The sequence below is a fragment of the Pezoporus occidentalis genome, unplaced genomic scaffold, assembly GCF_034315485.1.
Source record: "Pezoporus occidentalis ecotype Australia unplaced genomic scaffold, CSIRO_AGI_Poc_V1 ctg39, whole genome shotgun sequence".
NCBI lineage: Eukaryota > Metazoa > Chordata > Aves > Psittaciformes > Psittacidae > Pezoporus > Pezoporus occidentalis.
The window spans coordinates 8665004-8678022 of NW_026915713.1; the positions used below are offsets into that span (position 1 = coordinate 8665004).

Consider the following 13019-nt stretch of genomic DNA (forward strand, 5'->3'; position numbering starts at 1 on the left):
ATCACATCAGAGCTGTGCTGCTAAGATGTGGCCATTTCACCCCAAACTTGCTTATTTGGGAAGACTGTTACGAGTGGGGAACATGACCTCACACATAATACAAACCAAATGCCAAAGATTTATTTCTAACATCCCTAGTGTGGTAGCATCACTTTAAAAACAGTATCTACTCTTAAATCTGGAAAGTTTCTGATTATTTCAAAGCCTGCAGGCCTTCTGTCAGAGTTGTTCAAATTTGTTCAGGTTGCTGCTTTTGCTTCTCAAGTTCATGTTTGATCGTAAGTTAAAAACTGAAGGTACAAGAAAGCACTACAAACACTCCCCACAGCACCAGTTCATAACATTCCCACCATCGTTATTCCAGCTATAACTACCCTCTATGGTATGAAGATGATCAGAAGGCTGGAGCACCACTCCTATGAAGGCTAAGACAGCTGGGCTTGTTCAGCCTGGAGAACGCTCTGGGGAGACCTTAGAGCACCTTCCAGTGCCTAAAGGGGGCCTACAAGAAAACTGGAGAGGGACTTCTTACAAGGGCCTTGTAGTGACAGGACAAGGGGAAATGGCTTTAATCTGACAAAGGGTAGATTTATATTTATATTAGATACTAGGAAGAAATTCCTTACTGTGAGGGTGGTGAGACACTGGCCCAGGTTGCCCAGAGAAGCTGTGGCTGCCCAAACCCTGGAAGTTTCAAGGCCAGGTTGGACAGGGCTTTAAACAATCTGGTCTAATGGAAGGCGTCCCTGCCCACAGCAGAGTGTTGGAACTAGCTGATCTTTAAGGAACTTCCAACCCAAAGCATTCTGTGAATGCACCACATTGGTCAAGGGGGCAAAAGGATGCTGGAGAGAATCCAAACTAAGCAATTTGATGAGTATTCAAACCCCCAAAAAGTAGTAAAAGCCACACTTGATTTTTTTTTCTTTCAGTAACTGCAGTACAAGAGCAGATACAGTATGAGGCTGAACAGGACATACAAGGTGAACCTATATTTGAGAAATTCAGGTCTTTATTTTAGACAATGATTTTTCTTTTCCTTTTAACAAAATATGTTCAATACATCAACATTTTTCTAAGGTAGGGGCTTTTTTAATTATGTAACCATTTCCTCCTCAATTCTGAGGTAGAGATACAGACATTCCCAATCAGCATTTAAAAAACCAAACAAACACTTAAGCCCTTTCCACTATGAGCCAAACATAAAAGCAATGCACAAGAACACAATGTCCATTTTTCCACTATTAATTGCTCAGATAAATTTGAAATCATGTCATGGCCTATAGAAGTTGGCCCATTAACTCCATGAACAAGTCCTGAAAAGATCAGAGCTAGTATCATGGAGGAGCATCATCTAAGGCAACACTTCCAGAAGGAGAATCCTCTGCCCCAGAAGCAGGGCTGTCAGGCAGAGGAATTGAGACATCCATTTCCAAGCTGTGCTGCTTCTCCAGATCACAATTCACGTCAGAATTTCCCCCACCACTCACTTCTCCCTCTAACTCTTCCGTCAATTTGTCGTGGGCCTGAGTGGACTCCTCAGAATCTTTTTCACGCAGGAAGCTGCATATCGTATTAGGCCTGCTGTAGGAAAAATCCCGGTCCTTGATCTGTAACCACTCCACTCCACCTGAGGCAAAGAAGGAAAACTGATATTGGTGACAACAACAGTTAAGAATTAGCAGCAGTTTTTTAATTAGTTTAAGTTCACTGTTATTAAGGATGAGCCTGAGCAACATTTAAGAATAAAAAAAAACCAAAACAAATGAAAAGCAAAAGGGTAGTGCTAATAAATACTACTATATGTAGCAAGGTACTCAATATCCAAACAAGTAAAAGCACTAACTTCTGTATGACAAAAGACCACTGAAATAAAGCAATCATATGAGCACTGAGTTCTGCCTACATAATGAAAATCAACATGAATGCTCTGCTAGGTGTGTCTTTGGAAGTAATTTAATTTATTCATTTACACTTAACTGTAAACTCAGTAAGAACAATTCAGTTGTAGTACATACAACACAAAACTTCTTACTAAGGATCTCTGAGACTTTCAACAATTAGAGACTCCAAAAGTCACTAGAAGAAAAAAAAAAAAAAAAAAAAGGGAGAAGAACAGCACCTCTTATTGTAGAATTAGTGCCAAAACTTTTTTACATGACACAGAAAAATACACCAGGGAACATCAGCGTATGTTATATGTTTGCTCTGCTCATACACGCTTCTGTAGGCATCTCCTACTAGCCACTTCTAGAGGCAGTATGATCAGAAGAAATTTCTTTGTGCGTGTTTTGTATTTAAATATACACATTTGGTGCCTAAAGAAGAAAGTTCCTCTAAGTTCCTTTTTGCTCTTGAATCAAACACTTAGTGCTGACACTCCTAAGTATAATCCCCATCTACATCCCTGTGCATAAAAGCAGAGGTACTAACCAACATTCTCTTCTCCTTCCTTCTTTTCTGTCAAAAGTGTCCGTGTCATGTTCAACTTCTTCACTGTGTGGCACTTGTATTTCAGCTGTACTTTTTGGTTGCCTTCTGCATCTACTATGAAGAAAGGGAAAAAAACAGTACCCAAACCCCAATCATTATAGTGAATTCCAGATCAACTGAAGCAAGACACATACTTTTAACCTTCCTGGCAACCACTACATAACAGGACATGAAATCACAATTACCATGCTCTGTGTTCTCTTCAAAAACCACACAGGTTCCCAGCGTATCTATGGAAAACAAAGTGAGAAAGTCTTAGAGGCTTTTTTATATCACCTGTAGATACCGTAACCACCGGCACAGCTGTGGGAACATTCCAACTTCTAGCCCCTCACAGAGGCTCAGCACTGATAACCACACTGCCAACTCAGGGACAGGAGTATCATACTCATTCAAAGTCATGACAAACGAGGATTCCAGATCATTTTCTTACAGACTAGTGTTGTCACCCTGAGGCAAATGGAGAACTACCGGTTGCACAACACGTCAGTCCTGCTTATACAGGAGACAGCAAACCCTTCAAGGCATTTACGTCCCACATTTTTCCCTGCTGAAATACAAGCTGGTGCAGCCTGGAGTCAGCTTCCAAGGCACACTTTCCAGTAAGTAACATGGGTGCATGCTGCACCTCCATATGGTGTTATACAAACATCACCCAGAAATTCAGCACCTCACAGGACCATGTTTCGCCATTAGCAGTGCAATTAACCTATGTTAAAGTTCTTTGGGTCATATGAAAAAGGAGAGATTTTATCCACATTACTTTTCCTACCTTCATATTCTCCTGCAAATACATATCTGTCCACTTGTAAAATGGGTTTCTCTGTCTCTATTCCCTACAAAAAGAGGGACAAAATTCCACATATGTCAGGTCTCTTAGTCCAGGAAGATTTCTTGCTGTAAAGCCAGAGAAGACATATAGCAGAACCCAGATTCCATCAATTCCTTGAAAAGATAAATATATTAAAAAAACGAAACAAAACAAAACCAAACCAAAAAACCACCAGCAAAATAAGTACTCCCTAACATGGTAAATGTGAAATAACAAGTTTACTTTGCTATTAAGGGAAAAGGAATAGATTTTGGACTGCAAAACTGTCTGAAACTGTCAGCTTTAACTGTACAAAGAGTACATCTTTAAAACAGGATTTCTGGAAGTGGGTTAAGAGTGGATATGATTTCACAGAAGCTAGCAGGCTCCTGAAAAATGGCAATTACATTAATATTTATTAGTTTAAAAAAGTTTAATAAAAGATGTTTTAGTCATTACAAATGACCCTGAGGTCTTCCACAGTGTTAAGCATAGGGGTGAGGGGAGAAGGGGTTTTCTTTGTGTTTTTATATGGAGCTTCGTTAAGCAGTGATAACAACTGTGACAGAGGGTTTAGCCAATCTTACTGTACAATCAGTGTACTGTTAAAAAAACAATAAATGTAATGACAATTTTTCAGTCTATCACTGTATGTTACTTTAAGTATATTAAATACAAAGAATATACCAAATAATACTGTTCACAGTAAATCACAACAAAACCAACAGTGCTGAACTGGTGTAGAAAATGCTCTAGTATGTTAAAAAGGATCAAAGAAATTCAAATTAAATTGAAACATATTTAAGTTACAGTAAATAAATCTAAAGTGTTGTTATGTCCTCTAGGAAACCAATTTCACCTCTATTTTAAATTAATAATTAAAAATACACATATTTGCATGAAAAAAGATGTTATTTTCTAAGCTCCAATCAGTGTAAGTTCTATAAAGCAGAATAATTTTCAAAAGTACTTTTCAAAATACACAAAGTGAAGAAGTGTGGCAATAAAGCATTACACCAGCACCAGAAGTGCAATTGTAGGATCTCAGAAGCTTCTGTGATTACTGTGTGCCTATAGCATGAAGGAGTTTGAAATGTTATTTGATTTTTTTTTTTTTCTAAATAAGGAGTAGGAGAGTAAGGCAGCAGTTCAGTCAGCTCAGAGCAGAGATTTTTCAAATACACAGGCCAGGATCCCATTATCCTTTATATAAAATATACCTATAGACTGTATTTTGATAAAAATTGATGTCTGATCAGAACACATTAATTAAGGGAAAATGTCTTTTAATGGTACATTGTGGACATCAACATTATCTTCATGTCCTGAATAAGCACACACTAAAAGTTTTGAAGATGAGGCACTGTCTGGTAAATTGTGTAAAATCCAGAACGTCACACAGGTTAGTTGGAATTTGTGTGATTTTCCTCTCATACTCTTAAAAAAAATAGAGTATATAAGATCAGGAAGATTTAAGCTCTGGGATTCTCTTTCTGCTGCATAAGCTGAGAATATCAGTAGCATTAAGCTAACATGTAGAATTGTACTTTTTACTACAGGAAATTAATTTTAAAAATGAAAACATCAGAACCAGGCAACAGCATTAAGGTTTTTAATATTAAACACTTTATTTCTTTGGCTTATTTGCATTCCTTTTTGGACTACACAAATATGGAGACTGTCTTCCCCTTATGTGACCAGCATCACAGAAAATTTGCTAAACAATAACACAAAGAATCTTCTATTGGAGTTTTAGCAACAGTTGTCCATTATCAAAAAACTCAAGGAATGGTTACTCTGTGGAGTGAGTAAAGGTAGATTTGGATACAAGCAGATTATAGTATAGATACTGACAAGTTGCTCTAGTAACATTACAATAGAATCTCAAAGCACAAAATTTAAAAGAATCCCAATAATGCTCTTGAAGACTATGTAGGTATTCAGCCACCAGTCATGAATCATCTGTGTAATATATTTCAAGTGACTTAAGTAAGGTCCAGGAAGCAAATCTGCTTATAAAAACGTATCCAGTGATGGATAATTTATGAATTATTAATGTATTCCTACATTTGACATTTTAAGAATTGGCTTTACCACCTCACATATAATCACGATCAGTGGCATACTCAAGTGTGCTCTTCCATCTTCTCAGTCTATAATAAAGGTCTATTTTCAGAAAGTATTTGTAAATCGATAGTACTTGTACTATCTATAGAGCTCTCATAGACCATACAGGTTTTGAAGGGCAAATAAAATTTGTCCCCTACAGAGAAAATGATTAAAGTATTCAGAAGGAAAAGGATCAGTACGCCAGAGTTTTAAAATAACTTCACAATGAAGCAAACAACATCCAAAACTGTTTATCAAATGCTTAACACCCAGTTATCCTTTACAACACTTGAACTTGCCAGGCAGGATCTGCAGAAGCCCTATTATAAACAGTACAATTCAGAAAGATTTTGGCTTTAGTTGTCAGCTGTATTCAAGTTATTTGAACAAAAAAGCTTAACAATTTTTTTTTTTTATGTGAAAAATCTGTCAGTTAAAAAAAATTGACTTAGAACTCAAAGTCAGAGTGGATAATGGTCCTAGATTATAAATACTTCTAAAAATGTTACCTTATATTTATGTAATATTCCATTCAAAAGACCATATGCCATTTCTGAACTAGAGCGCACAACATGCAGCCAAACAAGGCCAAGATAGTGCATGTAAGATTTGACCTAAATGTTATCAACTTCAAGAATCTAGAAATAGCCGCAGTCCCTTGTTCACACATGTACTGACTTACCCCTTTCCTACTGTGCTGTAATCACTCACCAAAATCTTGCATTTGTTTTCACATTTCTCTAGGAAGTCTGAATCAATAATTCCTGACAGTTCCACCATGACCAGCTGCTCCTACGAGGTAAGTTTACAGTGTACATCACTGATCTATCTGAATTCAGGGAAAAAAAGAAAAAAAGCATGTCTTATCCCCCCCCCCAAAAACCAACAAGCAACCCAAACCAAAAAGAAGAGCATACAAAGACCTAGACCTTTGGAATAAAGAGCCCCCATATCTGACTTATTCTACATTTTATCTAAAGAAAATGGCAGATGGATAGCTAGGGAACCACAGTGACCTACTACTCCACCAGACACCTGGTTCGCACCTGAATTTCATGGCCTTTTCTTCTTAGCTAGGAAGGGAGCTCTTTTTACGCCCTTTATAAGTGACAAACAATAATGGTAAATTATTTATGAATTATAACAGTACAACCAGTTACATACGTTTTCCCAAAGCTTTAGTACTTAGCTAAATAAGACACTGTAGTGAGAGGTTAAGCAACATGTTGCTTGAAATGGTTACTTTTAACTCTTTGTAGCATACTGCTTTGAAATCAAGTCCTGTTTGCAATGCCTTACAATTTGGGGTGAGGAAATTGAAGAAAGAAAAAAAAAGAAAAAAGAAAAAAAAAAGCCACTTTGAAAAAGTTAGTTTATTCAAGGAAAAGAAAGAAGAGTTTTCAAGAATCACCGTCTACTAAGCACACATAAATACACAGAATAATAAGAGTAATTGTATGTTCGGATGTCATGGGGGTAGGAAGAAAATGAAACTGGAAGACTGCTTAGTGATAACGCCGTTTTCCGGAAAACCTGAAACAACAGCTAAAGCGATACTGCTTCAGAGACACCACCGCTGCGCGGGGACAGCACACCCGATAGGCCACGGGAAAGGTGCTCGCTCGGTTCCCGCCCGGGGACACCCATACGACCCCCGGCTCTCCTACGCGTCCGGCCTGCCCTACCAACCCTCCGCCAAGCGGCGGCACGACGGCGGAAAGCGGTTACCGGGGGCATGGAGAGACAGGGACACAGTGAGAGGAGGAAAGCCAGCCCCTCTTCCACCGAGGCCTCATAGCAAGTGCTTGGCCGCGGCAGCCCACAGGAGGGCGGGCGCACGTCCCTTCGCGGGCACCTGACAGGCATCCCGCTCCGGATAGCTCAGTGCCAGCAGAAGGGAGAGGGGGCTGCGCCGGGCCCACAGGAGGGACACGCCCCGAGGGGGTCGGTCCAGCTAAGCCGCGTCCCTTCCTCTAAAGCCACGGCAACGAAGGAGAACGCCCGGCGAACGTGTCCAGCTGTTAGCATCCACCAACCTCCACTTCTTCTTCCTCATCTTCATCGTACTCCTCCATACCCGCTGCTGCGGTTACCGCCGCCGCCATGTCACTAGAAGCAGCCCCGCTTCCCCTCAGCGTGCACCACGTGGCCCCAGCTCCGCCATCTCAGAGTGCGACCAGGCTCCGCCTCCTGCGGGCGGCGGCTGGAAGCGGCACCGACGGCGTGCGCGCGCTGCCGCACGTGCCAGCAGCCCCCGGCAGGTGGCGGGAGTGAGGCGCGCGCCTCAGTGATCGTTAAACGGCGGGGCGTGAGGAGGGGTCTCCCGGCGGGGCGGGGGGGGGTGTTAGGGGGAAAGTGTGGCCTTGCCGGGGTGCGCGGCGGAGCGAAGGGCGTGAGGATGAAGCTCTCAGGTAGGGGGAAGCCCGCGGCTGGAGTGCGCGCAGGGGGTAAGATACAGGGCTGTGGGAACGGGAAGAGGAACAGGCAGCGGCAGGCGGGGCACAGGGGGAGTGGCAGCCGGGGGAGGAGGAGAGCTCCCGGGGGTTGCGGCCGGGGCGAGGCGAGGTGGCTGCGTCAGCAAGCGGCTTCCAGGACCTGAGCAGTTCAGTTTCAAATGGGTGCCTGTGCGAGCCGTGCCGTACCCCTCTGTCCTCCTGTCACCACCGGGTCGCCTGGACCCGAGCTTTCCACTGTCTGTGAGGTTTTCCACAGACTCCGTACTTTGCGCAGAGTGGAATCATACGCCGTTGCTCAGTCCTCGTTTGTCAGGTTGAACGAGGCACATCATCCTCTCTTCGTTTTCCTTTTCACCCTAGCAGTTTGCTTCTGCACCTGTGCCACTCTCCCTTGTGTGCTCGCCTTATGCACTCACCATTGCAGATTGAATCATGCCAGGCCCTTGTAAAGTGTAAAGCTTTGTGTGTCGTTGTGTGCGTGTCTGATAAGACAACCAGAAAGCATTAGGCTAAATACAGCAAATACACTCGTTTGATTTCCATCTGACAAGTATTCCTGTCGTGATGTGTTAGACGTTGCACTCCGTAATCCTTGGTCTCGTGCTGTTTCTTGTAATGTAATTCTCTGTTGCTTTCCTTCTGTATGCTATGTTTCTGACTTTGTACTAGAAGTGTTTTCCTATGCACTGTGCCAAAGTCATTAATGAAAATGTTAGGTAAAAACCCAACGGGCTTCACTGTACATTTTCTTCCAGCCTCTACTTAACGTCCATAAGATAAACATAATGTCAGTGTAGCACTGTATCGAGTGTTTAACAACATCCAGATATGTGTGATATAGTGCATTTCTCATTTCCCTAGAAAAATCACTGATCTTAAACATATCAGGTAAGTCTAGCAGGATTTTTCTCTGGGAAGCCAGCATTAGGCTTCATCTCATTATATGTTAAGCTTCATATTTTAAATTATTCTTTCTTAGAGCTTGTTTTAGAATATTGAATACTGCTGTGGTAAGAATAGCCTATAAATTTGGATTGGTTCTAAATACAGAAAAAAATGCAGTGGCATGGCACCATTCTGCCAGGCAAATGGCAAAAGTTTGAATTTTGAATTGCTTGAATTTGCAGGGGATAATAGCTGTGAACAGATGTTTGGTGTATTGCAAGTGTTAATTATCAAATATTTTAAAATAATAGTTTGTATCGCTTACTGTGGGTTGCTGTGTCTAAGCATTTTTAGAAAACAAAAATAAGGTTTTGATTTTCATGTTCTGCCACTAGAAGGAGATAGATAAATAAAATTATGTTTAGAGAGCTTGCTAAGCATTTCTGAGAGAGGTTTTTAATGAGCTTCTAACTTCTAAAGCTATATGTCAGTGTTGGTAACTTTAGCTAGTTGGTCTTATGCTGCATAATATGAGTACATGTGTAGTAATACATGTTGTCTTTTAATAGTTCTTAACTACTGATTTCTATTTATTAAATCATTATATTTGGCACCAGGTCTTCCTGCCTTTAGATAAAATTTTTGTTGTTTTAAAAAAGTTCTGCCTGAATAAAGCAGAATAAACTTTCAATCACAAATATATATTTAAAAATTGTCAGAACTGACAGTGCTTCTGTTACACTAACACCATCATTCTTTTTTTTTATAGATGGGAGGAGGTTAAATGCCTTGGCTAGAACTACAGAAAGCCCTTACAAGAACATAAATGTGGGCCAGATAAGCCTGTGTAAATCATGGACAGGCATGAACTGCCAAAGAAGGAACCAGTACACTCATTTGCCTTTATAACAGCCTAAGTATCATGTAATATCCAGGTTCATCTCAATCTCCTAGTTACCATGGGTCAGGCTGTGCAGCTGGATGACGAGAAATTTTTGGTGCATTAGTGCCAAATGTATTTTAAAGGAGACTACCTCACTGCCAGGCCAAACTTGTCATGGGCATTAGTGGTTTGCTGGGGCCTTCCATACCCTGGCAAGAGCATTTCAGCAACTTACCTCTTAAAGAGACTGTTCTTGGAGTCTGCCGGGGAGATTGAACTGCTTGATGAGATAAATATGGAGATACGTATTTTGAAGATCCAGGTTTGGGGTTTCTTGAGGCCTCAGCTAACAATCCTGTCAGTGCTTGAACAGGTTTGTGTGTGTGTGTGCTGCCAGAGGCAAGTACCCAGCTGGCACTTAGGGCAGTTTAAGTCAGTGATGACCAAATGGTAAATTTAAAATAAATGATCACGTCCAAGATCTATGTACACAATATGCATGCACTAGTTTCAGTGGGTTCACTTGCAATTTAAGCATGTTAATGCATATTTTGGGCCTGGTAGTTTGCAAATTTTTGTTGTGGAGGTTCATAGATTAGATACTTGGACTATTTTAACAAATAGCCATTTTTGCATTTAAGGTACATTACTGGAAATCAGAGAAAGTTCACTGAAACACATAATGAACAAATTCTGGCTACTTTGTCTTTTTTTCTTTTTTTCATTTTCTTTTTATTTTTATCTTCCTTCTCAATTCATTCTCCTTTTGCAGAAGGCAATCACCCTTTCTCCATGCCCTCCTGAACACTTACCTTCTCAGTGAGGCCCTGGCACTAGTCTATCTAAGTAAAAGGTTAGATGTGTTGTGAAAACACGGAGTGGGAAAGAGTCTTTGTTTAAGTTCTTGAGTTTTATCTGCCTGTTTAGACTGTGACTCTGGTTAAAAAACTTTTGAATTGTATAATAAAACCTCCACAGAATTTAGTATTTAAAAAATGCTAAAAGAGCCTATGTGTGCATGTATACACACACACACTATATATACATATAGTCTGTGCATCTGTACTATTTGCTGAATTGACTGCCTCAGGAGAAAGGTGTTGTAGGTGTCTAGGCTTATTTTAAATTGGAAATGTAACTAAAATTGATGATGTGACAAAAGGTGACTGCCTAATCAGACTTCTCAATGTTACCATGTGAAGTGACTAAGTGTGATGATACAGTGTTGTAAGATGCAGACAAATGCAGAAGGCGGCTTGTAGGAGACGAGTGTATGTTTCTGGCTCTGGTCAGGGTTACAAAAGGTAAATCAGCCGCAGGACAAAGGTAATTTGCTTGATAGTATTACAGAGGCTGATTTCCATTTCCCTGCAGCTACATTGCTAAGCCTCTTCAGTTAGGAATTTGCAAGCCAAAGCAGCTACTAGGTTACCCCCTCCTCCCCAAAAAAAAAGCCAAAAAACAACCTGCTGGATTCCTTTGCATGTGTACCTTTATCTTTTCAAAAAGCTCCTTACAGCTTATGTAAGGAAATCCTAGCAACACTATTAGACAAAGCAGTCAGAGAAGTAGGGTAAAGTCAGGGGTGCTGAATTTCCACAGTGCTTATTCTTTTTATTATGTCTAATCTAAGACTGTGGAGTGAGATGCAGTACAGTAGGAGGGAGGGAAGGAAGAAGCTGAGTGAAGGAGTCCTTTCTCTGGGATGGAGACTTTGGCACAGGTGATCCTCCAGCAGTTTGCTGGCCTTCTGCTTTATTTTTAGTGTCTGGAATCAGATGCCAGCGTAGAAGGAGATTAAAGAAGGGGTCAGATATTTCCGAAGTTCTGTGCTCGGGAGTCTGGAGGCTTCATGCCAGTCTAGGTGTCACAGACCCACTTATTATACAAGGTGGTTAGTCTGCCCAGGTGCTTGTTACCAGGCCTCTGCTTCCCCATCTCTTCCATTTAATTTCTGCAGACACTCAGAGCGAGGTCTGTCATGGTAGGAGCAAGAAAGCTGAGAAGCAGCTCTCTATGACTACCTGAAAGGAGTTTGTAGTGAGGTGGGGGTCAGTCTCTTCTCCCAAGTAAGGAGCGATAGGACAACAGGTAACAGCCTCAAGCTGCACCAGGGGAGGTTGAGGTTGGATATTAGGAAAAATTCTTCACGGAAAGGGTGGCCAGGTGTTGGAACAGGCTTCCTTCCCAGAGAAGTGGTGCAATCACCATCCCTGGAAGTGTTCAGAAAATGTGTTGATGAGGCCCTTAGTGACATGGCTCAATGGTGGACTTGGCAGTCCTGAGGTAATAGTTGGACTTGATGATCTTAAAGGTCTTTCCCAACCTAGTTGAATGTATGATTCTGTGTGGGAGCATCTTACCACACATTGCATCTCAGCTGTGAAAGGGGAATTCCGCTAGTGAATCAATGGTAAAGAAGAGGCAGGAAAGGGTGGGTGCATCCCATTAGGGTGCATGGATTTATATATGTCCAGTTTGCTTAAGTATTCCCTGACCTGATCCTTTTCAACCAAAGGTGCCTCTTCCTTGCTCCAGACTACTCCTGGCCTCTAGGGCCTGGAGTTCCTGAAGGTCAGTCTTACTGAGACAAAGAAGGCACTAAATACTTCAGCCTTTTCCGTGTCCTGTGTCACCAGAGCCACAGCCCCATTCAGCCCTGGGCTCACATTTTCCTTAGCCTTTCTTTTGTCACTTACTTACAGAAGCACTTCTTGTTGTCCCTGACATCCCTCACGGATTTCAGTTCCCTGCATGCTCAGACAATGTCTCTGTAGTCGTCACAGGTATATATCCTTGATTCCACCTTCTCTACGCTTCCTTTTTTGTGTTTGAGTTTGGCTAGGAGCTCCTTGTTCATCCACACAGGCCTCCTGGCATTTTTTGCTTGCCTTCCTACTCATTTGGATGGACAGGTCCTGGGCTTGGAGGAGGTGACGCTTGAAACTGAAACCAGGTTTTCTGGACCTCCTCCTCTGTCAAGGGTGTTATCCCCATGGGAATCCACTGGTTGTCCTTGAAGAGGCTTACTTTGTCTTGTCTTTTCCTCAGGGAAGGGTATACCTGCTGGTATCCTGTGCTGAAGCATGTAAGGGAAAGAGCAGTAGGAAGATCCTGAGGGAAGTTGGGGCTGTATCCACATCTGGGAGAAATGCATCTTTGTGTCTATGAGCAATGGGGCAGGAGGAGAGTGGTGTGGTAGAGTTGAGCACTGCTGCAGTATCCTGCATGGAGTCCTAAAACTCAGCTCCCATCCAGTAAAACTTGTCAGGTGACAATCTTCTGATGCAGGTGGTAACAAGCAGGGAGTATATTATGCTACTTGTTACCCAGCTAGATCAGAAGAGGATGTCTATCTACAGAATTGACTTGATATTTTATG

The 13019-nt window shown here is 41.6% G+C and overlaps 1 protein-coding gene and 1 long non-coding RNA gene across 4 annotated transcripts; one reads left to right on the forward strand and one right to left on the reverse strand.

Annotated features, from left to right (window-relative positions):
- Window positions 1–1229: 1229 nt before the first annotated feature.
- GTF3C6 (general transcription factor IIIC subunit 6) lies at window positions 1230–7594 on the reverse strand. Of its 3 annotated transcripts, none has more exons than XM_062632516.1 (6): window positions 7450–7594; window positions 6125–6205; window positions 3266–3329; window positions 2679–2723; window positions 2434–2544; window positions 1230–1630 (listed from the first exon to the last, which is right to left on the reverse strand). In XM_062632516.1, the coding sequence occupies exons 1-6, from the start codon at window positions 7516–7518 to the stop codon at window positions 1338–1340; spliced, it is 663 nt and encodes a 220-aa protein (XP_062488500.1). In that variant the 5' UTR covers window positions 7519–7594; the 3' UTR covers window positions 1230–1337. The 3 variants fall into 3 exon arrangements, with proteins under 3 accessions (XP_062488500.1, XP_062488499.1, XP_062488501.1); XM_062632515.1 differs by having other exon boundaries at window positions 2434–2547; XM_062632517.1 differs by lacking the exon at window positions 7450–7594 and adding an exon at window positions 7099–7336 and having other exon boundaries at window positions 2434–2547.
- Window positions 7595–7852: 258 nt separating this feature from the next.
- Window positions 7853–10829, forward strand: LOC134170791 (uncharacterized). Its single transcript, XR_009967374.1, has 2 exons — window positions 7853–8182; window positions 9524–10829. It is a non-coding gene; the product is annotated as an uncharacterized LOC134170791 (long non-coding RNA).
- The last annotated feature ends 2190 nt before the right edge of the window (window positions 10830–13019 follow it).

What these genes read in the sequence shown, in the direction of transcription:
- GTF3C6 (XM_062632515.1), bottom strand. Translation starts at nt 7,518, where the DNA reads ATGGCGGCGGCGGTAACCGCAGCAGCGGGTATGGAGGAGTACGATGAA. An exon ending in ATTTGCAGGAGAATATGAAG is followed by an intron (nt 2,724 to 3,265) that starts GTAGGAAAAGTA and finishes TGTTTTCCATAG; the next exon opens with ATACGCTGGGAACCTGTGTG. An exon ending in GGAAGGAGAAGAGAATGTTG is followed by an intron (nt 1,631 to 2,433) that starts GTTAGTACCTCT and finishes TCTTTGCCTCAG; the next exon opens with GTGGAGTGGAGTGGTTACAG.